At 36.9% G+C, this 24,977-nt stretch overlaps 1 protein-coding gene across 1 annotated transcript in view; it reads left to right on the forward strand.

The window, feature by feature from the left end:
* The window catches only part of Impg2 (interphotoreceptor matrix proteoglycan 2), a 93,391-nt gene extending 69,848 nt beyond the window's left edge, over window positions 1-23,543 (forward strand). Inside the window, exons 13-20 of the mRNA XM_048803404.1 lie at window positions 2,335-2,638; window positions 3,723-4,984; window positions 5,586-5,805; window positions 14,429-14,639; window positions 15,607-15,795; window positions 17,156-17,357; window positions 17,794-17,873; window positions 19,661-23,543. Coding sequence (XP_048659361.1) covers window positions 2,335-2,638; window positions 3,723-4,984; window positions 5,586-5,805; window positions 14,429-14,639; window positions 15,607-15,795; window positions 17,156-17,357; window positions 17,794-17,873; window positions 19,661-19,673 — 2,481 coding nt within the window. The 3' untranslated portion in view covers window positions 19,674-23,543. The remainder of the gene's footprint in view (window positions 1-2,334; window positions 2,639-3,722; window positions 4,985-5,585; window positions 5,806-14,428; window positions 14,640-15,606; window positions 15,796-17,155; window positions 17,358-17,793; window positions 17,874-19,660) is intronic.
* The last annotated feature ends 1,434 nt before the right edge of the window (window positions 23,544-24,977 follow it).

Raw genomic sequence — 24,977 nt, forward strand, 5'->3', positions numbered from 1 at the left:
AGCTATATATATATATATATATATATATATATATATATATATATAAAATTTTTGAAACTAGAAATAGTTGGGGGGGTAGGGAAAGAAGAAAGGAACTTCTCTTTATATAAAAATAGCCAACCTATTCCATAGAGCAGACGTTTAAATATTAGAAAATGGCCTCTCTGTCTCCCTCACTTCTGTGTTCACCTGGGTCTTGGAAATGCTAAGCCTAAATGCCTGATTAGCCAAGTCTGTTCTGGTTTCTCCTTTGGGAATCCTTTCACCATCTGGATATATGCACTCAAAGAGACCTCTGAATGAATATCCTGTGGTAGTGGGGAAATCACAGGAAAATCCAGATGCTCAGCTTCTAGTTCTGATTTTTTTTTTTTTTTTTGCAACATTGGGCATTTCACCTCCATGAACCTCAGTTCTTAATCTTTAATAGGCATGATAGGACTATATGATTCCTAAGAGTCTAATTCTAAAAATTGATTGACCTTTGTTTTGCTCACACTTGTGCATTCTCAGCCCTTCCTCCCACATAAGATTTTTATAACCCATAGAATGGCCCTGTAAAACACCTGAGCCTTTGGAAAAGACAAGTTGCTATTTTCACTTAATTTTTTTTTCTCTCTCACATTCTAGACTGTATCTTCATATTTATTTGGAATTGAACTCTTCTCTCTCCATCAGGTCTATTCTTAAGGACAGAGGATAACTTAGATATTATAGACAAAAATATGAGGCAACTCTGTGTGTCTATTTGGTGCCAAGTTATATAGGAGCACTACATCCAGGCCAGTGATTTGCAAGCTGCCTCTACTATGTGCAGTTATTTAAGGTGAATTCTGCTCCAGATGATAATATACTCTATTCTTAATATACTAAAATTTACTAGGTAAATGTTGGAAGTGGTTTCCTCATTTTAGTCACTTTTTCACTGCTGTGACTAAAAGGACCCAACCAGAACAACGTAGAGGAGGACAGGTTTATTTGAGGACACAGTTTCAGAGGTCTCAGTCTGTAGATAGTAGACTCCACTCCTCGGGGCTCAAGGTGAGGCAGGACATCATGGTGGAAGAGTGTGGAGGAGGGAAGCAGCTAATATAATGATCAGAGAGCAGAGAGAGAGACTTCACCCGCTAGATACAAAATATATACCTCAAAGCCACACCCCCAATTTCTGCCTTTTCCAGCTACACCCTACTACTTTAGTTATCACTCAGTTAATCCCTATCAACAGATTAATTAACTGATTGGGTTAAGGCTATAACCCAATCATTTCTTCTCTACACCTTCTTGCATTGTCTCACATGTGAGCTTTTGGGGGATACCTCATATTCAAAACATAACCCTCCTGGATTAGATCCTACCTATTTGTCTGACTTGGGAACCAAGTCTTACTATCCTCAGGTTCACTTCAGATGAAGGATTCCTGAAGAGGGAATTTATTATCCTGAAATCTTTCTTTATAGCTCATTTGTAGTTGCATGTAGTCATTTGAGGATGGCTTTCAGCTTCCTCTTTCTTTACAATACAGTACACTTCTCTCTAAGACAGTTCATTTATTTCAACATTAGACTCCAGTGTTAATGCCACTGTAGATTAAAATATATCAATTCCCACAAATGCCATGTCCATTTTGCTTTAACATCATCATGATACTTTTTAATGTAGACTTCCCTTCATAAGATTAAATATTTACATGGTCAAGGGTTGTATTTCTGTTTAATTCTACTCTTGAAGCTAAATGTTTAGAGGAAATCAGTTCCACATTAGTTAAAAAGTCACTAGAAAGAGAAATTTGTTATTTTGTCAGTGTGATGCCATTTCATAGGCCTGGCTGTTTATTTGAGATAGATCACACTTTAATGTGGTGACTTTTCTGATAAAAATGAAGGATCATAATTGTCTTTCAGAATAATGAATGAAATTGCTAATTGCTTCTTCCCACTGTGAGCAATGGGCTTAGGTCTTTGCTGACAAATTATAGATTAGTGATTTCTATGAATTAAAGACATTTAAGCTAAAAACATGGGGAGAAAAGAACTATTAAAAGCAAAAGAAATAGTATTTTCTCCCACAAATTCACTATGTAGGTTTTTTTAAATAGATGCTCTCATCTGTGTCCTTTTTACAGGTGAGTTTTGAGCGGTTACATAGTTTTTCTCTAGATTCTCTAACCCGTAAGTGGCCGAATTGGGATTTGATATCAGGTGTTTTATTCTGGAGCCCTTATCTCTCTACCCTCTAATTTTATACTGCCTCCTTGTTCCATTGGTGGTCTTTAAAATTATTTTTATGTGTGTGTTTTATGTATGATGTGATATAGCCTTTTTCTTCCCCCAGGACAATACCCTTCAAGCTGAATGGCCCTCAGCAGATGAATCTATCCTCATCAATGCTTCACCACTTGATTTTAATTCCGGTCCTCCCTCAGCCACTGGAAGGGAATTCTGGTCAGAAAGTCCTTTGGGCGATTTAGTGTCTACACCTAAATTAGCCGTTCCCTCGAAGGCAGTCCGTGGTTCTTCCCCGGAAGTGTTAGAGGTTAATAGCTTGACTCTTCATTCTGTCACCCCAGCAGCACTTCACACTGGCTTGTCTGTGGCTTCTGAGGAGAGGACATCTGGATCCCACTTATTAGAAGATGGTAAGGACCTTTAATCACTTTTCATGCTTCTTTTTAAAAATTTTATCTATTTTTAAAAGTTTATATTGGTGTTTACAATTACACGTTAGTGGGATTTGTTTTATATATTCATACATGCACACAAAATAATTTGGTCAATTTCATTCCCCTAGTATTTCCTGTTTCTTCATGTTTCCTTATGTGTCAGATGGCAAGGGTTTTGAAGAAAGGAAGAGACTGTGGTGAAAAGAAAAGCATAGTAGCATTCATTTAGGAGAAAATGTCTTAGGAAACCTGTGTTAGAGAGGAAACAGATTTTATTGGTTAGATGGGAGTCCACATCTGTAAATAATAAAAAATGAACTTGAAAAGTAGGGTAGAAATCACTTAGTAGATATGTTAAAGCTCATATTGAAAACTATATAATTTAACTAAGTTACTGTTACCACTACTATTAAAGAATTACTTTGCTTGCTTGAATATTAAAGTGGTAAAAAGAAAAGAAGCATCCAAGAAGATTATTCTAGTAGCTTCTAATAGGACTAATATAGGATTCTAGTCTAAAGATTTTAGTAGCTTAGAGCAATATTTGAGAAGATAAAAAGAAATAAAAATGATCTTCTGGATATTGTGGAGAAAAGAAAATATCAATGTTGCTTAGGGTTGGTATATACAGGTGAAAGAGGTATGTGAACAAAGATATAAATAATGAGTGCCAGAATCTGAACACAAGGTGAGTCAGATGGTAAATATTTTAACAAAGAAAATGGGAATTCAAAGAGAAACCCAATTTCCAAGAAAATTTCTCCCTAAGTTCCTAGAGAATTTGGTTTTTGTTGAAAATATGTCTACTAGCAGTTCTTTATTTTCATGGGAAAAAGTCAAGTGTTTGAAGATTAATTATTTTAATAGTCAATCTTATCCTTAGAGAAGTAGGATATATTCATGAGTGATTGCCCCACATTACAAACAATTACTGTATCTTCTTATTTGCTAGATTTAAAAGTTAGCTATAGACCTGCTAGCTTAACTAGAAAAACAGCAGAGAACTATGAATATATTTTTGCAACTTTGTAGATTAATGAATGGAAAACTTTATTTTTAGGATTAGCCAATGTTGAAGAGTCACAAGATATTCTTTCTATTGATCCATTGCCTTCAAGTTCATTCACTCAACATGTGCCAAAAGAAACAATACCGTCCATAGAAGACTCTGGTGTGTCCTTGACATCCTCACCATATCTGACATCTTCTGTTACTTCAGATCTTGATAAAGAAATACCTTTTGGCTTGGACTCCTTGGATTCTGAAGTCAAAGATCAATTAGAAGTGAACCCTTCATTTCCAGATACATCCATGGAAAAAGAGTTCATATTTGAGAGTGGTTTAGGTTCAGGATCTGGGCAAAGGGTGGATCTGATTACTTGGCCATGGAGTGAATCTTTATTGGAGAAGAACACTGAACCACTGTCCAAATCATGGCTTGAAGGTGAAAATTCACTTTTGCCAACTGAAGGTATAGATGAGAAACTAGTTATGAATGACAAAATGGATTCCACCTACCAAATTATTGAGCATTCAAAACATAGGCCTGAAGATGGATCCACAAACTTTGCAGAGGAAGAGCCCCTTGGTGGACCTACTGTGCGCATTTTTGCAGAGTCTGCAACTCAATCTGCATCTCTGAATTTTCCCAAGCACACATCAGAGGTACCTGACATTGATTATAATTCAGTTACAAAAGCATCTGTAGCAATTTCTGCTTCTACTGATCACATAAATGCCTTCCTGAAAGAGAATATAGAGCAAACTACAGATTTATCTAGCCCTGAGCAGTTTGACAGCAAGAGTTCAGTGGTAAAACCAGATATACAGCCTGTGTGGACCGTATGGCCAGAATCAGATACAAATGGAGCAAGAACGTCTTCCCTAGAAAAATTGTCCAGAGACACATTGGCAAGTACACCACAGAGTCCTGACACATTCTGGTTGAAAGCTTCCATGACACAGTCCGCCAAATTTCCTCCAACCACAAGCTCCACCCTGCTGGAGGATGAAGTAATTATGGGCGTACAGGACATTTCATTAGAACTGGACCGGGTAGGCACAGATTACTATCAGCCTGACCTAATCCAAGAGCAAAATGGCAAGGTCAGTGGTTATATGGAAATGTCTACAAATATTAACTCCACAGAGATGGCTATTGTGGCTCAGCCCACAAAAGGAGATGACTTGAGTTACACCCCGACTGCTGGAGCTTTGGTGGTTTTCTTCAGCCTCCGAGTGACTAATATGATGTTTTCAGAGGATCTGTTTAATAAAAACTCTTTGGAGTATAAAGCGCTGGAGCAAAGATTCTTGGAATTGGTAAGTTCAAAAAGTGAAACATGGGCATTAGTGAACAATCATGGTGACTCTCTCCAACCCTTGACACCCCATGTCTGAGCACAGGAAAGTGGGATCTGCTGTGTTCATTCATTTTCTGTCATCCGCAGAGAGCATCATGGCCTAGGGTTGATAGAAGAATAACACAGATGCATTCAAGAGATGGAAAACACAAATGTGCCATGAGAGTGATGTGACAGGCAGAGAGTTTAGATACTGAAGATTGTATTCCTTGACTTCTAGGCCTGAAATAACATGAGAAAAAAATCTTACTGTGAGACTAGTGTTTTGTGGGCATCTATGCCCAACTTTAGTGAAACAAAATAAACTTCCTGGATGTCTAAAGCTGTTTATGAATTCCATGGCGTTCCCAAATATCACTGTGAAAATCTCATGACATTCTTAGTTTAGACTCTCAAATAATTCCTTACTTATAGCTTTGTTCATTAATAGTTCAAATGCAGATAGAATACAATTAGGAAAAGAAGGAGAGGGGCTCATCTTTGTTGTTTTTGTCTTTTGTTACGTATTTTTAAAAATGCAAAGCTGTGTTGATAAATTTATCACTTTTCGTGTATTGTAGCTGGTTCCCTACCTCCAGTCAAATCTCACAGGGTTCCAGAACTTAGAAATCCTGAACTTCAGAAATGGCAGTATTGTGGTGAACAGCCGAATGAAGTTTGCAGATTCTGTTCCTCCTAACGTCAACAATGCTGTGTACATGATTCTCGAAGACTTCTGTACCACTGCCTACCAAACCATGAACTTGGCTATTGATAAATATTCCCTTGATGTGGAATCAGGTAATGATAGTGCCCACCATGCTACTAGTTTCTTAATGGAATACAGTGGTTATTCTTGTGTTTTTGTCTGAATTGAGGGGAAACCAAGACTTGTAGGAAAGAAAAAAAAATACAATTCTTCCAAGGACATCAATAACATTCACTTTTCATAAATGTTATCTTTATTGGTTCACCTCCCTCCCTTCTCTATAACTTTGCCTGGGTCTCTCTTTGATTTATCTATTGCTCTTACTCTATGTTGCCAAGCCCCTTAACTCCACTGTCAATTTGAATATGTAGATACAGATATATAATATTCATTCCCATTGTTTTGTTTTATGTAAATGTCAGTTATTCTCTTCAAAGAGCAAACTTCCCTTCTGAGCTCTAGAACCATTATCTAACTACTTACTTTACAGACTCCACTTGAATGTTTTTAATGTCTTCTGTGTGCATCAAACTTCAGATATTTAAGAGTGAACTCTTGTTTTCTGTATGTCCCTACTTTCCAGTTAAATCTACTCCTTCTCTCAGCTTTCTCATATCAATAATTAGAAGATTTATCTACTTAGCTAAACCTTGTTAGTCATTCCTAATGTCATTGTTTTCACCCCCACAACTTTTAGTTGATCACCAAACTTATTTTGATTCTAAATTCTAAATATATCTCTAATACTAGCTTTTATTTTATTTTTTTACTTTATAAATTTGTTTTAATTAGTTATACATGACAGTAGAATGCATTTATACTCTTCAATATATCATACATAAATGGGGTATAACTTCTCATTTTTCTGATTATACATGTTGTAGAATCACATTGATCATGCAGTCATATATGTACATAAGGTAATAGTGTCTGTTTCATTCATCTGAAACCTTCCTATCCCTGTATCCTCTCGGCTCACTTCACTCCCCTCTACCTAGTCTAATGTAACTCATTTCTTCCCTAGCGCCCCCCCCCCCACCCCTTATTGTGAATTAGCATCCACATATCATTTGGCCTGTAGTTTTTTGAGATTGGCTTATTTATGTAAGCATGATATTCTCCAACTCCATCCATTTACTGGCAATTGCCATAATTTCATTTTTCTTTAAAGATGAGTAATATTCCGTTGGAAAAAAATATATATATATCTCACATTTTCTTTATCTATTCATCTATTGAAGGGCACGCCCTAGGTTGGTTTCATAGTTTAGCTATTATGAATTGAGCTGATATGAACATCGATGTGGCTGCATCACTGTAGTATGCTGATTTAAAGTCCTTTGGGTATAAACCGAGGAGTTGGATAGCTGGGTCAAATGGTGGTTTCATTCTAAGTTTTCTAAGGAATCTCCATACGGCTTTCCATAGTGGTTGTACCAATTTGCAGTCCACCAGTAATGTGTACCTTTTCTCCCACATCCTTACTAACACTTATTGTTGACTGTATTCTTGATGATTGCCATTCTGACTGGAGTGAGATGAAATCTTAGAGTGGTTTTGATTTGCATTTTTCTAGTTACTAGAGATGTTGAACATTTTTTCATATGCTTTTTGATGGATTATATTTATTCTGTGAAGTGTCTGTTCAGTTCCTTAGCCATTTATTGATTGGGTTATTTGGTTTTTTTTGGTGATTTTGAGTTCTTTTTATATCCCAGAGATTAATGCTTTATCTGAGGTGCATGTGGTAAAGATTTTCTTCCAATCTGTAGGCTCTCTTTTCACAATATTGTTTCTTTTGCTGAGAAGAAGCTTTTTAATTTGAATCCATCCCATTTATTGATTCTTTATTTTACTTTTTATGCTTTAGAGGTCTCACTAAGGAAGTCAGATCCTAGGCTGACATGGAGAAGATTTGAACCTTTTTTTTTTTTTTTTTCTAATAGTAGCAGAATCTCTGTTCTAATGGCTAATTCTTTGATCCACTTTGAAGTGGGTTTTCATGCAGTGATTTTTCCCAGCATTATTTGTTGAATAGGCTCTCTTTTCTCCAGTGAATGTTTTTGGCACCTTTGTCTAGTATGAAATAACTGTATTTGCATAGGTTTGTCTCTTCTATTCTGTCCCATTGGTCTATATGTCTGTTTTAATGCCAATGTCATTTGTTACTGTAGCTCTATAGTATAGTTTAAGGTCTGGTATTGTGATGCCTCTGCCTCCTGCTTCACTTTTCTTGCTAAGGATTGCTTTGGCTATTCTGGGTCTCTTATATTTTTCCAAATGAATTTCACGATTGCTTTTTCTGGTTCTAGGAAGAAAGTCATTGGTATTTTAATAGGAATTGCAATAAATATGTATAAGGCTTTTGGTAGTATGGCCATTTTGATAATATTAATTCTGCCTATCCAGGAGCATGGGAGGTCTTTCCATCTTTTAAGGTCTTCTTTAATTTTTTTCTTTAGTGTTCTGTAGTTTTCATTGTAGAGGTCTTTCACCTCTTTTGTTAGATTGATTCCCAAAGATTTTTTTTTGAGGCTATTGTGAATGGGATAGTTTTCCTAGCTTTCAGTGGATTTAGCACTGATTATATTATGCATTCGATTTATGGATGTTGGTTTTATATCCTGCTACTTTGCTGAATTCATTTATTAGAAGTTTTGTGGTGGAATTTTTTGACTCTTCTAAATAAAGAATCATGTCATTGGCAAATAGTGATAGTTTGAGTTCTTCTTCACCTATTTGTGTATCTTGAATTTCTTTCTTCTGTCTAATTGCTCTGGCTAGAGTTTCAAGGATGATGTTGAATAAAAATTGGTGAAAAAGAGCACCTTTGTCTTGTTCCAGTTTTTAGAGGAAAGGCTTTCAGTTTTTCTTCAATTAGAATTGTGCTGATCTTGGGTTTAGCAAATATGGCTTTCACCATGTTGAGGTGTGTTCCTAGTTTTTCTAGTGTTTTGAACATGAAGGGTGCTGTATTTTGTCAAATACTTTTTCTGCATCTATTGAGATGATCATATGATTCTTGTTTTTAAGTTTATTAATATGATGAATTACATTTATTGATTTCCATATGTTGAACCAACCCTGCATCCTTGGGATGAAACTCAGTTGATCATGGTGCACTATCTTTTTAACATGTTTTTTATGTGATCTGCCATAATTTTATTGAGAATTTTTGCAACTATGTGCATCAGGGATATTGGTCTGAAGTTTTCTATCCTTGATGAGTCTTTGTCTGATTTTGATGTCAGGGTGATATTAGCCTTATAAAACGAGTTTGGAAGGGTTCCATTGTTTTCTATTTCATGGAATACTTTGAGGAGTATTGGTGTTAATTCTTTGAAAGTGTTGTAGAACTCATCTGAGAATCCATCTGCTCCTGGATTTTTCTTGATTGGTAGGCATTTTTAAAAAATATTTTTTAGCTGTCAATGGACCTTTATTTTATTTATTTATATGTGGTGCTGAGAATCAAACCCAGTGCATCACACATGCTAGGCAAGTACTCCACCACTGAGCCATCACTCGAGCCCCCTTGACTGGCAGGCTTTTGATGACATTTTCTATTTCATTACTTGAAATCCATCTGTTTGAATCATGTATGACTTCATGATTCAGTTTGGGTAGGTCATATGTTTCTAGAAATTTGTTGCTGTCTTCGATATTTGTATGGGTTCTGTGTTTGGGATTGGGATCTCTGATAGCTTCATGACTGTGGCATACTTGGTGGCTAAGGAAATTTCTAAGCAGCCATCTTTCCTGCCTCTGCATCTTGTCTCTGTGTCTCTCTTTTTATTTTCCTTACAGATATTTTCTATTTTATTGGAGTATAAATGTTCAAAATAGTTTCTAATCACCTTCTGCATTTTAATCATGTCTGTTGTGATTTTTTCCTTTTCATCACGTATTTTAGTAATTTGAGTTTTCTTTCTTTTTTCCTTCTTTAGCCTGACTAGGGGTTTATCTATTTTATTTATTTTTTCAATGAAGCAACTTTTTGTTTTGTCTATTTTTTTTTTAAATCCAGGCTTTTCTATCTCCACTGCTACTACTCAGTCTAATTCACCATTATCCCTCATTTGGATCAGTTTTCTTACTTTTTCTTTTTCTCCCTCTTCTAACCGTTCTTTAGACAGCAGCCATGGTACTCTTTTGAAAACATCCATCACATTATTTCACTTTGCAGTTTAAAACATTTCAATGGCTGCCTGATTCAATAGGCATAAGACCTGGTTCCCAACTTCTCCCCCAATATCATCTAATAAAACTAACCCCTCTGCCTTCCTTATTCCAGTCAAACTAACTTGTTTGGTTTTCTTATATGCTAGAAATGTTTTGTGACCTAAGCCTTTGCATATACTGTCCCCTTTGCCTGAAACTCCCTCTACTCTTGGCTGACCCCTGTGTACCCTTAATGCTTCAGTTCAAATATTGCTTCCTCAAGACTTTAGATAATCTACCCATAGTAATCTGGATTAGTTCTTTCCTTTTAGTCTATTCTTTTCTCCTATGGAGTTTAGCACTGTTTGCAATGTTAATTTATGTGCATAGTTGCTTAATGGCTATTTTTCCCAATAGAGCTTTTCACAAGGACCAAATATTAACCACTTTCTATCCAGACTTTAGCACAGAGCTTTGAACACAGGAGGTACTCAGAAATACTGTGAATGAATGAAATGAAACATTATTTTGATTTGGAAGCCTTGGATGCAGAGCATATTGTTGGAGCCTGAAATTTTATTCTTTTTTCCCTTCTACATACCAATGGACAGTGGTTTTGAGTAGGAGTGAGATGGAATGTCTAGGTTCATATTTCTCCAGTGGTTTTTATTCTCAAACTGGTTTGAAAGTCAGCCCTATTTTTCAACTGAGAAAGAAGCAAACATTCTTTCCTTTGAAATCCTTGAAGGACCATTATTCACTGAAAGTGAAGAAAATGATTTGGCTAATTCCCCAATACCCAAATCTTTTGCCACTTGAGTTCTCTAGGATTGAATGCAAATTCTTTGCCAAGTGGTGTAGTGGAAGAAGCAATTAATTATAATTTGGAAAGCTAGGTTTCTCTGCTCGGCCCTTAATCATTTGTGTGACTTTAGAGGAGCTATTTTATCTTTGAGATTTAGTCCCTCATATATTGTATGGGGATAATATTACCTGACCTGTGCATTTCACAAGGCTAGTCTAAGGATTAAACAAAATATCTAAAAGCTATTGACTAGGTTTACAAATGCAAGTAGTTTTACTTATAAAATTTTTGCAAAAGTCCACCTCCCACCCCTTTTTTGGTGGCTCTGGGGATCAAAGTCAAGGCCTTACACATGCTAGACAAACACTGTATCCCGAACTACATTCCAGCCCCTAGTCCACTTCTTTTAAAAGAGAATTACAATAAATAAGCTCATTTGCTTCAATTTATTATGTAACTCACATGTAGCTGCACGCCAAGTCATCCAGTTTTATAGTATCACCATTTAAAAAATTTTTTTTAGTTGTAGATGGACACAATACCTTTATTTTGTTTATTTATTTATTTTTATGTGGTGCTGAGGATCCAGAACCCAGTGCCTCATACTGGGAAGCAAGCGCTCTGCTGCTGAGCCACAACCCCAGCCCCTATAGGGTCACCTTTTCCTTTAATAGTCAAATGAACGGGCAGTAATCTCTCCCACATACAGAAGAAAACATTCAATGTTTTTCCACCCCTCAATACCCATAAGCATTGTTAGGGAACTTAACTATCTCTTAATTACTTAATTACTACATCTCTGAGTTTCATTGTTTCTTTCTTTTTGGTACTGGGGATTGAACTCAGGGGTGCTTAATCACTGAGCGACATCACCAACCCTTTTTTAAAATTTCATATTTTATTAGAGATAGAGTCTAATTGCTTCTCTAAGTTGCTGACTCTGGCTTTGAACTCTTGATCCTCCTTCCTCAGTCTCGGGAGCTGGGAGCCAGAGCCCCTGCGATTACAGGTGCGCACCACTGCAGCTGGCTTCCATCTCTGAGTTTCTTAAACTATGCTGAATTTTTGATCTCACGTGTGTCTTAACTCTGTGTCTGTTATTCCTGTTAATCTAACACAGTTCTTAGTCCATTTTAAAGTTTTTCCAAAGCATCTCAAATGTAAGACATTGATTCTATTAGATATTTGCTGATGATGTGAAGGTCATTAAGAAGGATTTTTTGAAGCACAGAAAATGGTTAAAAATACTACCATTAGCATTCCTCAGCCACCCTCTCATGGGCACCTCCTACTGACCCATTTCCCCCAGGACCAGCCAGCTCCCATGTTGCTCTGGCCAGGAAGCTTTTTTCCAGACCATCTTCACATTCTCTCCACTCTCATTTTCCTTGGCCCATCAATCCTTTTTGTAGGCTGCTCCTGGAAAGCCAGAGTTGTGTAATTCATTGACAATTTAGATCCCTGTCTCCCATTCCAAATTTAGCTCCAAATCTGCCTTTGTTTCTCCATATATCAAGGTACTTTCCCACAGGGGCAAGCTATTCTCCACATCCAGCTTTAGCCTTCTGGGTCAGGAAAGAGACTCTATTTAGTCTCTTTTATTTGTATGATTAAAATATTAGGCTTGACCTCTGGGAGCAAAAGGGGATAGCATTTATCCTTTCCCTCTATCTACACCTTTCTCCTAATATATAGAAAATGTAAATTGTTTTCTTTTGCCCTCTCACACACCCACAGAATGGCCACAAAATTTTTAAATTTTCAAATAGAATTTTCCTTCTACATATATACCTTGGGTAAAAGGTCCTCAGATGATCATTTTTATGTCAAGAGTGGCTACTATAAGACTGATTTTTCATTGGGTCCAGTGGCACATGCCTATAATCCCAGAAATTTGGGAGGCTAAGGCAGGAAGATCACAAGTTTGAGGCCAGCCTGAGCAACTTAAGGAGACCTTATCCCAAAATTTAAAAATTTAAAGAGCTGGGGATGTAGGTCAGTGGTAAGTTCTCCTCAATTCAATCGCACTGTGCAAAAACAAAACAACTGATTTGTCTCTTGTGTGACTCTCCCTCACCACATATAGTGTCTCAGAAAATTCTGCTTTCATCAACAAAAGAGATCTATAAAATACCACCCCCCCACCCACTATATACACCTCTATCCCTCACTGGCTAGCTCAAGATTAGATTATTGTAGTAACAAAATGATTAGTAGGACAAGGATGTAAAGACTGAGGAAATACACAGTGGAATCCTGCTGTGCGATCTGCTTGTCAGTGGAGGTCAGCACATCTGTATGCTCGCCTTGTTACATGAGCTGCTTGGCAGTGTCTGCTCTATTGTTCTTCTAAGGTACCACAAACTGGGTGGCTTATCACAACAAAGTGTATCCTTTCATAGTTCTTCAGTCTAGAAGTTCAAAATGAAAGATTGACAAAGCCATGCTTCCCCCAGCAGTGTAGAGAAAAATCCTTCCTTGCTTTTTCCTAAATTCTGGTATTTTCTGGCAATCTTTGACATTTTTTTTTCACTCAAATCTCTGTTTATATAATGTGTTCTTCTGCATTTGTCTGTGTCCAGATTTCCCTTTTCTTATAAGGATATCTCAGTCATTAGGTCAGGGACCCTCCCAATCCACTGTGACCTCTTCTTAACTTAATTATATCTGCAAAGACTCTATTTATACATAAAGTCCCATTTTGAAGTTCTAGATGGCCATAGACTTTTAATTTAATATATCCCCTCTCTTCCCACCTGGGAACTTTGGAGACCGGTTTCAGAGATCCTCCTCTAAACTTCAAGGGCATAAACTTATACAAAATTTAATTTCCAGAGCAGCAAGAAACTCATGGCTTTTCAAAACAATATTAATATCTCTGAAAACGAAGAGAGTATGCTCTTTTTCTTTTTTATTCTCCTTTTCTTTTAGGTTAACTTCATACTTTTTCATACAGATGAGTCTATGGATCATTTCTACCTGTTTCCTTCTTTTCCAGTATCTCTGTCACCATTTGCCTATCTGCCATTCACAGATTGAAGAGCCTATGATGAGACCATGATAGGTGGAAGACCCATTATAGTTAGTGTCTTATATCAGTTTTGATGGCTTATTGTCCTAATTAATTTTTTGGCATTTTTCCTTACCCTATCAATGAAAAATGAAGTTACTAGTTACTGAAGCCAAGATATTGTTGCGAATGGCCTGAGGAGGATGTAGGGATAGTTTATTTTTCTAATATTGGCTTCCACAAATCTAGACTGTCCTTAAGACTCCTCTTATGGGGCTATATCCATCCCTGAGGCTCCTCCCAGTTCCCCCCTGGGCTCTCACTTCTCACCCTGTGGTCTCAGTGTTGGGTAGGCACATAGCTGTGTGTGCACGTGAACTATAACAGGGTAGATTTGGTGAGAATGAATGGTCTCTGAAAACTGTACAATTCAGATCTATAGTTACACGACATTGATTTTAAAGCTTCTATATACTCCCTCGATAAAACACGTAGGGGATTGCCCAGATCATGGAGTTTTATGATTTGGCTCTGAGTTTCAGAGGAACTGAAAAACTCTCAGTCCAGGATGTATCAGAACTTTTTGTGTTATAGGTCGGGTGATGGTGTACTTTGATGGTACAGAATGAGTGTTGTCCTGTGTTATTTGAGGGAGGAGCTTTAATGAGGGGCTTCCTATACCCCAGTTCCTGTGCTTTGTCTTTCCTTGTATCATTTTCTGGTTCATTTGATGTTTTAGGTGATGAAGCCAATCCTTGCAAGTTTCAGGCCTGCAATGAATTTTCTGAGTGTCTGGTTGACCCCTGGAGTGGAGAAGCCAAGTGCAGATGCTACCCTGGATACATGAGTGTGGATGAACTGCCTTGTCAGAGTCTCTGTGACCTACAGCCTGACTTCTGCTTGAACGACGGAAAGTGTGACATTATGCCCGGGCATGGGGCCATTTGTAGGTATGCTGTAATTAGAGATTTGAGCTTCAAAGGTTATAGATACTTTTGAAGAAAATGGGGGGTTAACACCTATGATTTTTAGGTAATCCTTATGATATTTATCATAGAAATTATTTCCAGAAAGTAGATGGTTGCTGCCTAATTCTCTTGTAAAGACTGGGTCATTTAATAGTCCTGAATTATATACCCAGTTTAGTTTATTATTTAAGTTTGGAACTTTAAAAATTTTGTCTAAATATGTGCTATTGAGGTACTTAGAGTAACTGTGTTAGGGGTTTCAGTGATGATTATAAGGCCATCAGTATTAAAATGAGGTTTATTTATTTATTTATTTTTTAAGTTTTTAATTTGTTCTAATTAGTTATACATGACAGTAGAATACATTTTGACACATTGTACATAAATGGTGTGTAACTTCTCATTCTTCTGGTTGTTCATGATGTAGAATCACACCTTTTATGTAGTCATATATGTACATAGGGTAATAATATCAGATTAATTCTACTATCCTTCCTGCCCCCATACCCCTTCCCCTCCCTTCACTCTCCTCTGTCTAATCCAAAGTAATGCTAATCTTCCTTAGCTACCCTCATTGTGAATTAGCACCTGCATATCAGAGAAAACGTTCAGCCTTTGGTGTTTGGGGGATTGGCTTATTTCACTTAGCATGATATTCTCCAACTCCATCCATTTACCAGCAAATGTCATAATTTCATTCTTCTTTAAGGCTGAATAATATTTCATTCTGTATTTTACATTTTATTTTTTTATAGTGCTGGGGATCAAATCCAGGTCCTCACACGTTAGGCTCTGAACCACTGATTTACATTCTTGGCCATATATTTGATTCTTCAGTGAAGCTTCACATGATTGGCATTTATATGTGTACCTTTCCCCAGTCCTACCAAAGGTTCTGCTGTTCGTTGCCACTTTGAACAGAGTGATTCAGAGTTTGCATTTGTTACAGATGCCGGGTGGGTGAGAACTGGTGGTACCGAGGTGAGCACTGTGAGGAGTTTGTGTCTGAGCCCTTGGTCATAGGCATCGCTATAGCCTCTGTAGTTGGACTTCTCCTCGTCTCTTCGATTATCATCTTCTTCCTTGTCAAGACTCTTCAGGCTCAGCATGTCCCAAGAGAAGGAGAGCGGCCCTTCCGGTAAATAAGGAAGAGAACTCCCTGATGGAAGAAAATGTTCTGTTTACTCATTTACTTGGCATTTACTATGTGTCAAATATTGGACAGAGAGCTGTAAAGTTGAATAAAACTTGGTCCCTGTCCTCAAAGGAGTGTCACATTGAAAAGAAACATAAGTAACACCACCAGTGAGATGCTAAGAGGCCTAGGTGAGGAATGAACTAATTTTTGCCCCGGGGAGAGCCTTTTAAAGTTATTTAAATATTGTGGTATTTATCAGACAGAAGGGAGTAGATGAGACTTCTCAGCTAATTGAATGAGCATGATTCAAGTCAGGGAGGCATGCCTGAGCCTTCTGGAGGAAGGGCACCTTGAGTGTGGCTGGAATGCCTGTTTTGTAGTGGGGGATATGTGGAGCGGGATCGATGGAGATGAGATGGGAAAAGTGAGTTTCCCTTGTTGAAGGTCAGCTCTGTTATATTTTGTTCTCCTTTAGCTCATACCCAGGGGTAATTAACCATATTATAAATCTGGGTAAGGATCTGACAAGAAATGAAATCTGGTTCTCTGTTTAATTAAACATGGCTTCATTAATGGGGGAAATAAAGCCTGACCCGTGTGTTAGACAAGGGATCCAAAGACACTTGGGTTGTTTTGTGGTCATAGTCCCTGGTTGTAATTGATACAGTGCCAGCGCTGGAGTCTACCAGCGCTACCCAAGGGCATCCTTCCTTCCCTCTCCCTCTGCCTTGGCTATGGAGGTACCCTTCCTGGGTCCCTAGAGCACCCAGGACATACCTCCATCATTGTTCTTATGCTTCCTGTTGACTCTGATTTTTCACCAGACTATCATCTCATTCAGGGCAAAGATTTCAGGGTTTTTTTGTTTGTTTGTTTCATTAGCATCTAGAACAGTCCTAGGTGTACAATCAATGCCCATTAAATATTTTTAGACCTGAATTGAATTTGAAGCCCAGATGCTCCCATCTCCCTATAGTTGTATTTGTGTCAGAGTCTCAGTGTGGTTATACACTAATTTTTGATATGTTTAACTCTTAGAATGATGCAGTTGTATTTGTTTAATGAAATAGTATCCACTGACAGACAGTTCCCATCAACATGCATTGAATTTCAGGCACTGTGAGAAAATAAGATGAATGAAATAGTGCCACAGGACGTTTGCCATTTAGCTGAGGAGATAATAATGATGAAACTTTACAAATAATTTTTGAGATCTGGATACTTCACAGTTACCCCACCCCATTTGTGTCTATTACCATTCTTTTTCTACCTCATCAGAAATCTTATCCCAAATAGTCTTCCAAGTAATAAAGCATCCAAAGAACTTGAATCAGTCATATCTTTTTTCTTTTGGCTCCAGCAGGCAGCCAGACAGCCTCTCATCCATTGAGAACGCTGTGAAGTACAACCCTGCGTATGAAAGCCGCAAGGCCAGGCGTGATCAATATGAGGAACCCTATGCTCAGCATGCCTTCTGCAGCTCTGCTAAGGAAGCAGTGATTGGTGGTTTGAGCAGAGAAGAAATCAGACAGATGTATGAGAGCACTAATCTTTCCAAAGAGGTAGGAAACTTTTGCATTTCTGTTGTGGAGCAGCTGCTGCTGCTGCTACTACTGATGTATGTGTGTGTATGTGCACAGGCTTTGAGAGAGAATGAAAAATATTTCACAATTCATTCTCACCTTATGATATCTCCCAGCCAATGTGGTATGCAAAAATATTCAACTTTGAGCTGTACCTTATTTCCCACCAAGTGACTCGTTTCCATTATTAGTAAATACTCTTTCCTGCCCCACTTACTTTCTCGGGAATGTATGCTGGGGTTAGAGCAGTCCATGCAATATTTAATAGTACATATAGAACCTTCCATTTTGAGAATGCTTCCTTATAGCTCTTCCCTGGATAGCCCAGAATCTCACAATTCCTTATAATAATTAAATCTTCCAAAAGACTGATGAAGTTTTTCTAATGCAGTATGTGACTTGTTTGTTGTTTAAGGAAATTCAAGAGAGAATGAGAATTTTGGAACTGTATGCCAATGATCCTGAGTTTGCAGCTTTTGTGAGAGAGCATCAAATGTAAGCGTTTACCACAGCCCCCGACCCCTGATCTTAATAGCTGATCTTAGAGTAGTACAGCCAGCATGTGCATGTAATTCCTGTTCATGTGACAGAGGTCTTGGTAATAATCAACGTTTATTGAGCTCTTTATGTATATAAATATGGATTATCTCATTACTTCTTATAATTACTGTATAAGTTGGATGTTCCTTAATTGAGGAAAGGAAGTCTTGGGCAGATGAAGACATTTACTTAAGATGATAATGATAGCCAGTGACAGAGAAGATTTCAGACTAAGACCCTACCTATTTTGGCCTAGAGATTCCTGAGCTATGTCATAGTTTCTCTCTTATCTGCATAGATCTTGCCAGTAATCCATTTCCATAAAGTAGTTTTCATAGATGGTTTCTATGAAAGGCATTTGAGGAGACATAAATCCTCACATATTTCAGCACATCCTTCCATTTCCATCTCTATATACATTTCAGTATGCTTTGAATAACAATCTCATTAAAGTGTACCTCCTCCCTCTGTCAAGATTATTGCAGTTTCATTCTGTCTCTTTCCATTTGCTTTACTCAGTATGAATTTTGAGCAAGTTCCTTCGAGTTTTTCTTTGTTCTCCAGAATCCACAATAAGACTTAGGTTACAGAAATAAACTATCTTGAAAAGAGACCACTGTGGGCATTAGTTGACTGTAGTGGTGAGATTTTTTAATTTGGTATTGATGTTTGGTCCTACTGCTGCCCTCACAGAAGTGCTAGCTCATGGATGGGTCCTAGTCAGTTACCTTGACCAGAATGATTTGTGTGTAAAAGAAGTTTTCCAATGGTTAGATAATAGTCGTGGCCCCGAACTGATCCTCTGCTCTTTTGCTCCAAATGCTTTTTCTCCAATGGGTAGCCCCTTGACTCATGATCCCTCTCTTCTAGAAAGAACAAATGGCCATCAAAATAAACCAAGTAAGTTGCTTTTTAAATTCCATATGCATGGTGGAAACACCTCTAATAATCTCTAGGCATCTGGTTTGGCTCCCAGGAAGTGCTTCCAATCCTTGCTGAAAGCTGTCAGTGCAATAATACTGGTGTTTACCTTTTAAAACTGCGATGTTCATTCATCTCTGCATCTCTAGCCAGAAAATGTCCCATGGATCTATTTCAGTAGTATGCAACAGAAAGAACATCAATGATGTTTTTGTCTTTTCTAAAACCCATTGTAAGTCCTTCAGAACCACCTGCCCAAATGTGCTACCTGAATTAAAAATACATCAGCTCTTGGCCAAGACATTCCAAGAAAGGATTCATCCTAATTAGGGATAAGTAGATGATGACCTCCTTGTTTCTATGATATACTGCCTCACATTAAAATACACAAAAAACATCCATGAAACAGAGATTTAAACAAGAAGATCTTGTGAAACAAAAGAATTTCCACACAGATTCTACAGCCTTTGTGAGGATGTTCACAGGTGGAAGATGGCTTTGAAAAAATGGAGGCACATAGTCCATATAGCATTTTCAGTTTTTACTTAGTCTCACCATTCTTGTACACCAAGCAGCCCAAGAAAATGTTAATGGACTTAATTTAGGAGTCTGTGAAATCATTGCATGGTCTTGTAGTGTTTTTTTTTTTTTTTTTTTAGCAGAGTACAAAAAGAGGTACTCCAAAGAAGGAAAATAGAAAGCATTGGTGATTTTAGGAATGTAGATCAATGTATTACAACAAAAACACATTTTCAGTACATTCTTGGTTTTCCAACGAATTTCTCTCTCTCTCTCTCTCTCTCTCTCTTTTTTAATGACAGGGAAGAACTTTGACCCAAATATCCGTTTTGACACTAATTGGAGCCTACAGAAGAAGGAGACCACTTGTTATCGATGTCATATCATTAACCTGGATTTTGAACACTGTTGAGAGAAGAATTTTGTATTAAAAAATTTAGTAAATGTGGGGCATACTTTTTTTCCCAGCTTAAATTTTCAGAATGTATTTGAGATGTGATGATTTTTATTTCTACAAAGACCAAGAACTGTGTTTCCAGAACTTCAGAGCTGCACTCATTCTGAAAAGTATTATGGAAAAAAAAAAAAGTCAGACCTGAGACGTAAGGCTGCAATTTCTGTCTGCTTCTGTATCTTTGAGGGTGTCTCCTAAGAACTGTGCCTCAGGTTTCCCAGTAGGAAAATAAGGTGAGCCTATTACAAGGAGTCAAGCTTAGTAAGTCAATATTTTGTATCATGTTTGTTATTTTCAAGTTGAAGGGGAAAGACATTTATTTAAATAGAATGGTTCTTTTTGTTTTTGTACAAACTGCCGAAGAAAAGAACAATCTTTTGCTGCAAAATAGAATTAGGCTTATATTTGATGCTTCTATCAGGATTTTGAATTTCCTGGGCATATTTAACAGTATTATTTAATTTCATCAATATCCTATTTTTAAAGCTTTCCAGAATAGTACTTATGTATAACGTTTAGACAGTTGCTATTAGTAGAAAGAAGAATTTAATCACGTGGGCAGGGAGGGAGTGGGTATGGGATCAAGGCCACAGCATAGGTAGCAAGTTTTGCTGATGGATTGATGGACTCAGTTAGTACCAATAGGTTCCCTGACTGCTTCTGAAATCAAAAAATGTCTTGGACAAATCCTGGTTCTTCTGTAGTTGCTGGCATATTAATTTGGAAAACAGCACTTCACTACCTCATGTTAGATTAGCTCATTGGTGATGCTTCTCTTTTGTATAATATCTCCTGTATATATCCCTACTTACACAAAACAGGATGAGACTTTCATTGCAATTAAAACATTCTTAAAATTGTATAAGTTGGAAAAGTCCACACTGTACATAAATTTTGACTGAAAATAGAAGTTTTCCTCTTCTTTGCTAGTTTTTTTTTTCCTGAATGGGTAGCTTTGGGAAGGGGCAAGAAGAAGGCTAAATAATTAATACAAAATTGCATAGGCAGTAGGTTATTATTAATGCATATATATTATGTTGGACACCTTTATGTTTGCCAAAAATAATCTTGAACCTTTTGATTAATTTCCTGACTGGATATAATTAACCAGAAGTAGAATAACTATAAGATAAAATACTTGGTTCACTTATTTTTCTCAATTTGATTACTGCCAATTTTACTTGTTATGAGGTCAGCATAAACTAAATATTAGGGCCAGCTACATGCATTGTTAACCTAGGGAAAACCATTAAGATATCCAGGTATTTTGCAAAGTACATATGGGTAACATTGCCCTCCCTTCTCCTCCCTGTGTGTATGTGTGTGTGTGTGTGTGTAGCTCCCTAATCTCCATTTAATATTTCTTTTTGTTCCCTAATCACAAAATGGATCCTCAAGTAGTTTAACATAGATACAAGCCACTGATGGGACATTTTCTTCTAGATGAATTTGAAAAATAATTGATAATGATTTTAAAAATATTGTAAGTATTATAAAGATAGTTGTCACTACTAAATGCTTGATTTTATTTGTGAAACTTCCAAAATTTTCTGCTTAAGATTTTAAAGTTTTTTCCCCAAAACTTATTTGTGTTGGATGAAATTAGATGAAATTTTTTTTTTTTAGTCACAAATTAACCCTAGAAGGCAACTCTTTGAATGAATGCTTGCCACCCATTTGAATTCTAGGTGGACATAAAGGTTGTCCAGACTAGGTCACCATGTGAAGCACTTAGGAGAAGTACAGACTGAGCCAAAGTAGGATTATTGTTTTCCACAAGCCAAGCAGTGAAGAGGGGATTTGGGAATTCTGACACACATCACTATCTCTGATTTCCTTTTACATGACTTTGTCATGAAGAAGCAAATTACTTAGCCCTACATTAATATCTGTTCCATACCAGTGAAATGGAAGAGTGAAGGAATTAGGAAAAAAAATACAGAAGGCCTTAGTTTAGGAATAAAGAGTTTCATCTTACCTTTTCTGTAGCTGAACTACATTGAAAAAGACTGCAGAATGCAGTTTCCCCAGCAACAATCCTCTGCTCTGTGAGTACAAGAGCTTTCCCCAAGGCAATTTAAGTAGTTATTTAAAAATCTTAGGCCAAACTCTCATTTAGGCTGTATGAATGAGGTTTGAAATATTTTGACGATTGTCATTAACCTACCAATATAATATTTAGTAAGACTGTCCTCTTATTTGAAGACAATAAAATGCAGTAAAGTACTAAAAATGTACGGTAAATAACTCAAACTTAATTTTTTCCAGATTTATGAGGTATTTAGTTTTATAGATGCAGCCTTTATCATTGAGTTACATGATGCTTTTTTCATGGGTTCTGGGTAAATGGAGATTTATTTGGTAAACAGGGCTCCGTTTTCACCATTGCAATGACTGAAGGGTATTTGTTCACATTCATGTGGCCTAACATCATATTTACTTCACATAATAAGACAAGTGTGGGTTTTACCTGATTTTATTTCCACCTCTGTTTTTAATTCTTCAGTATTTAGTCACTCTGGATTGGCTTCCCACGTCCTGTTTTTTGTTTTGTTTTGTGGCTGTGTAGTGAATCGTAATGTAGATGAACAGCGCTGACTTAATATTACCTCTGACAAAACAATGGAAACTACACAAGTATTTTTTGTAGACTCTAAAACATAAAAATATGTTCACTTATATGATACCTGAGCTAGTTATTCATTTGTGCGCTCATTTTCTAAGTTTGCCTTCCATTTCATCCAACACAAATAAGTTGGCAGCTGTACTTTTGTGTCATTTCCATGTTTTCAACCATGGGCACCTTGACGTCTCTCAGTCCTAGAGTGGATTTCCATTTTGCAATGGGAAGGGAAGACAACATATTTATTTCATAAGGAAACAGCTGATTTAGGAGAATAACTTATCTTTATTAAATTGAGATGTTTTAGCCAAGAATAATATGGGTCAGGTTTTTTTCCCCCTCTAATATGTTTCTAACAATTCCCAGTAGAAACGGGTGGGGCCAATCTTCTTCATTTATAATCCAGCTGCAGTGAGTCAGGATCCTTGCTCATTCTGTTCCCAAATGTGTGATAAACGCAGAAAATCGATGTGAAGGTCACAGTCTTCAAGTCTGTTGCATTGTGTTCCATAAAGCATCCTGGCTGGAGGTGGGAAGGTGGGAGAGTACCATAATGTAATTGATGATTTAAAGAATTTGCCTGGAAATTTTTTTTGACCCATGAGTTTTAAAACCTTATACTACTGCTCTTACGAGTTTAATAAGACAAAGTTAAACCACTCACTCAGAATAGATTAAACCTTTTCCCTCAACTACACAGCTTTTACTACAGCTGAGATTAAATGATTCCTCATCCTATTTTTTCCCCTTTCTTATAATTCTTCTTTAGTGATTAAGGGCATATATAGGAAAAAATAATAATGGTATCAGAGGATATAGGTATACTTATCTATAAAGACTGTGATTCTTGTGCAATAGTGTACAACCCTAGTTTATGTTCAATGTGGAGTATGGGTAATGAAGGATTTTTCTTTTTCATCTTACTTATAATGATATTTTATCCTAAATGGGATCAAATAAATTCATGTAACTGTATAATTTTCTTAAAAATGTCTAGTCTTAATATTAGCTAATTAGAAACAAACATTTTCTTTACATTTATAAAAGTGTCTTTTCTTGTGTATATCAGTGTGCTATTTTCATTAGTAATAAACATGCCTTTCAAGAACTCGTGTATATCTTTTCTTGTCAATTAGAAGAAAAATGGTAGACTTAGCAACAATGGAATTGCAACGTTCAAAGGTACTATGCAGACATGGTGTGAAAATAAGAAGTGTTCTTTCCTTGATCTTGGTGGAATAAGGGTTAGGAGAATTGGAGACAAATCTGAAACCCAATTGTGGCCTCAAATTTTGTTGATAGTTAGTGATACTGAGTCATTATTTGGCCTCTCTTGAACTTTACTCTTTTAAACACTTAGAAATTTTAATTTTTTCCTCATCTGCTTAGGGAAGGGGTGGAAAGAAAACTGATGAAGATGATTAAAGAAAGTTTAGGTGGAGTGTACCAGCTGTCTTGTAAGGAGAAGAGAAATTGGTGACTGTCTAAAGAGAACAGAGAGGATATAAAGATGGCAACGTCAATCTAAAGCAATCCTGTCTGGGAGAGGCAGGAGGAAAATCAGCCAGCAACTATCTGAGCCAGCAACTTCTAATGCATTGGCATCAGAAATCTTAGTTTTTGATTTTTAAAATTATATTTGCTTGATATCTTTCTGGCACTGGGATATGAGAAAATCCTTAATCAGTCATAGGAAAGAGGAGGGAGGGTGGTCTTGATTTGACTCCCAAGACTATATTATAAAAACATATTATGAGAGAAATGTGTCTAATAAATATCTGTTGATTGATTAATTAGTGATCTAATTTTAGGAGAACAGTGAGTAATAGCCTTGTTTTTAAGAAGTCTGGTCTGGACAAGCCCTCGTCACTCTCAAGTTCATGTCTTCACAATGCTGGTCCATTTTCTAGTCCTGAATTTATGTCCCATTTGAGCTAGTCCCTGATGGGCTGTATCATGAATTAGCCTTTAAATTGTCTTCTCACCCAAGCACCCATATCTTGTGTCCTCCCCCTTTCAGAATGAGTGAATCCTTTTTAATATGATAACAGGTATTAAGGCATCAGTGTTTTCCAAGTAACATCAAATTGTATGCAAGCTTTGGGGAAGCAGCTCGTTATCCTTAATGATTAATTCCTTGTCAATTCATGCACAACAGCATGGCAGGTTTGGGGAAGAATATGCTTATTTTTAGCAGAAGGACTTTCAGTGAACCTCCAATAAGTAAACAAATGAACAAAACTATGTTTATGCCTTTCTGTACCATGCACAGGCTTCTATTCTGTTATTCACCAAGACTGTACAGTAACTTTGTCTACTTCACTAACTTTCCCCAAAACTGAGTTCTTTGACATTAGGACCATATCTTGTTCCTTTATGATTTGGTCTACAATAATTATTAATTCAATTGTCTTGAGATAATGGGTCATATGTAGATATCTGTATTATGACTAACAAACAAATGACTATTTTGCATTCCAGGAACAAATTAGGTGGCCCTATGAGTAGTTTAGGAACCACTTTTAAGGAAAAATAACTGTTT

The sequence above is a fragment of the Marmota marmota genome, unplaced genomic scaffold (genome assembly GCF_001458135.2).
Source record: "Marmota marmota marmota unplaced genomic scaffold, marMar, whole genome shotgun sequence".
Classification (NCBI taxonomy): Eukaryota; Metazoa; Chordata; class Mammalia; order Rodentia; family Sciuridae; genus Marmota; species Marmota marmota.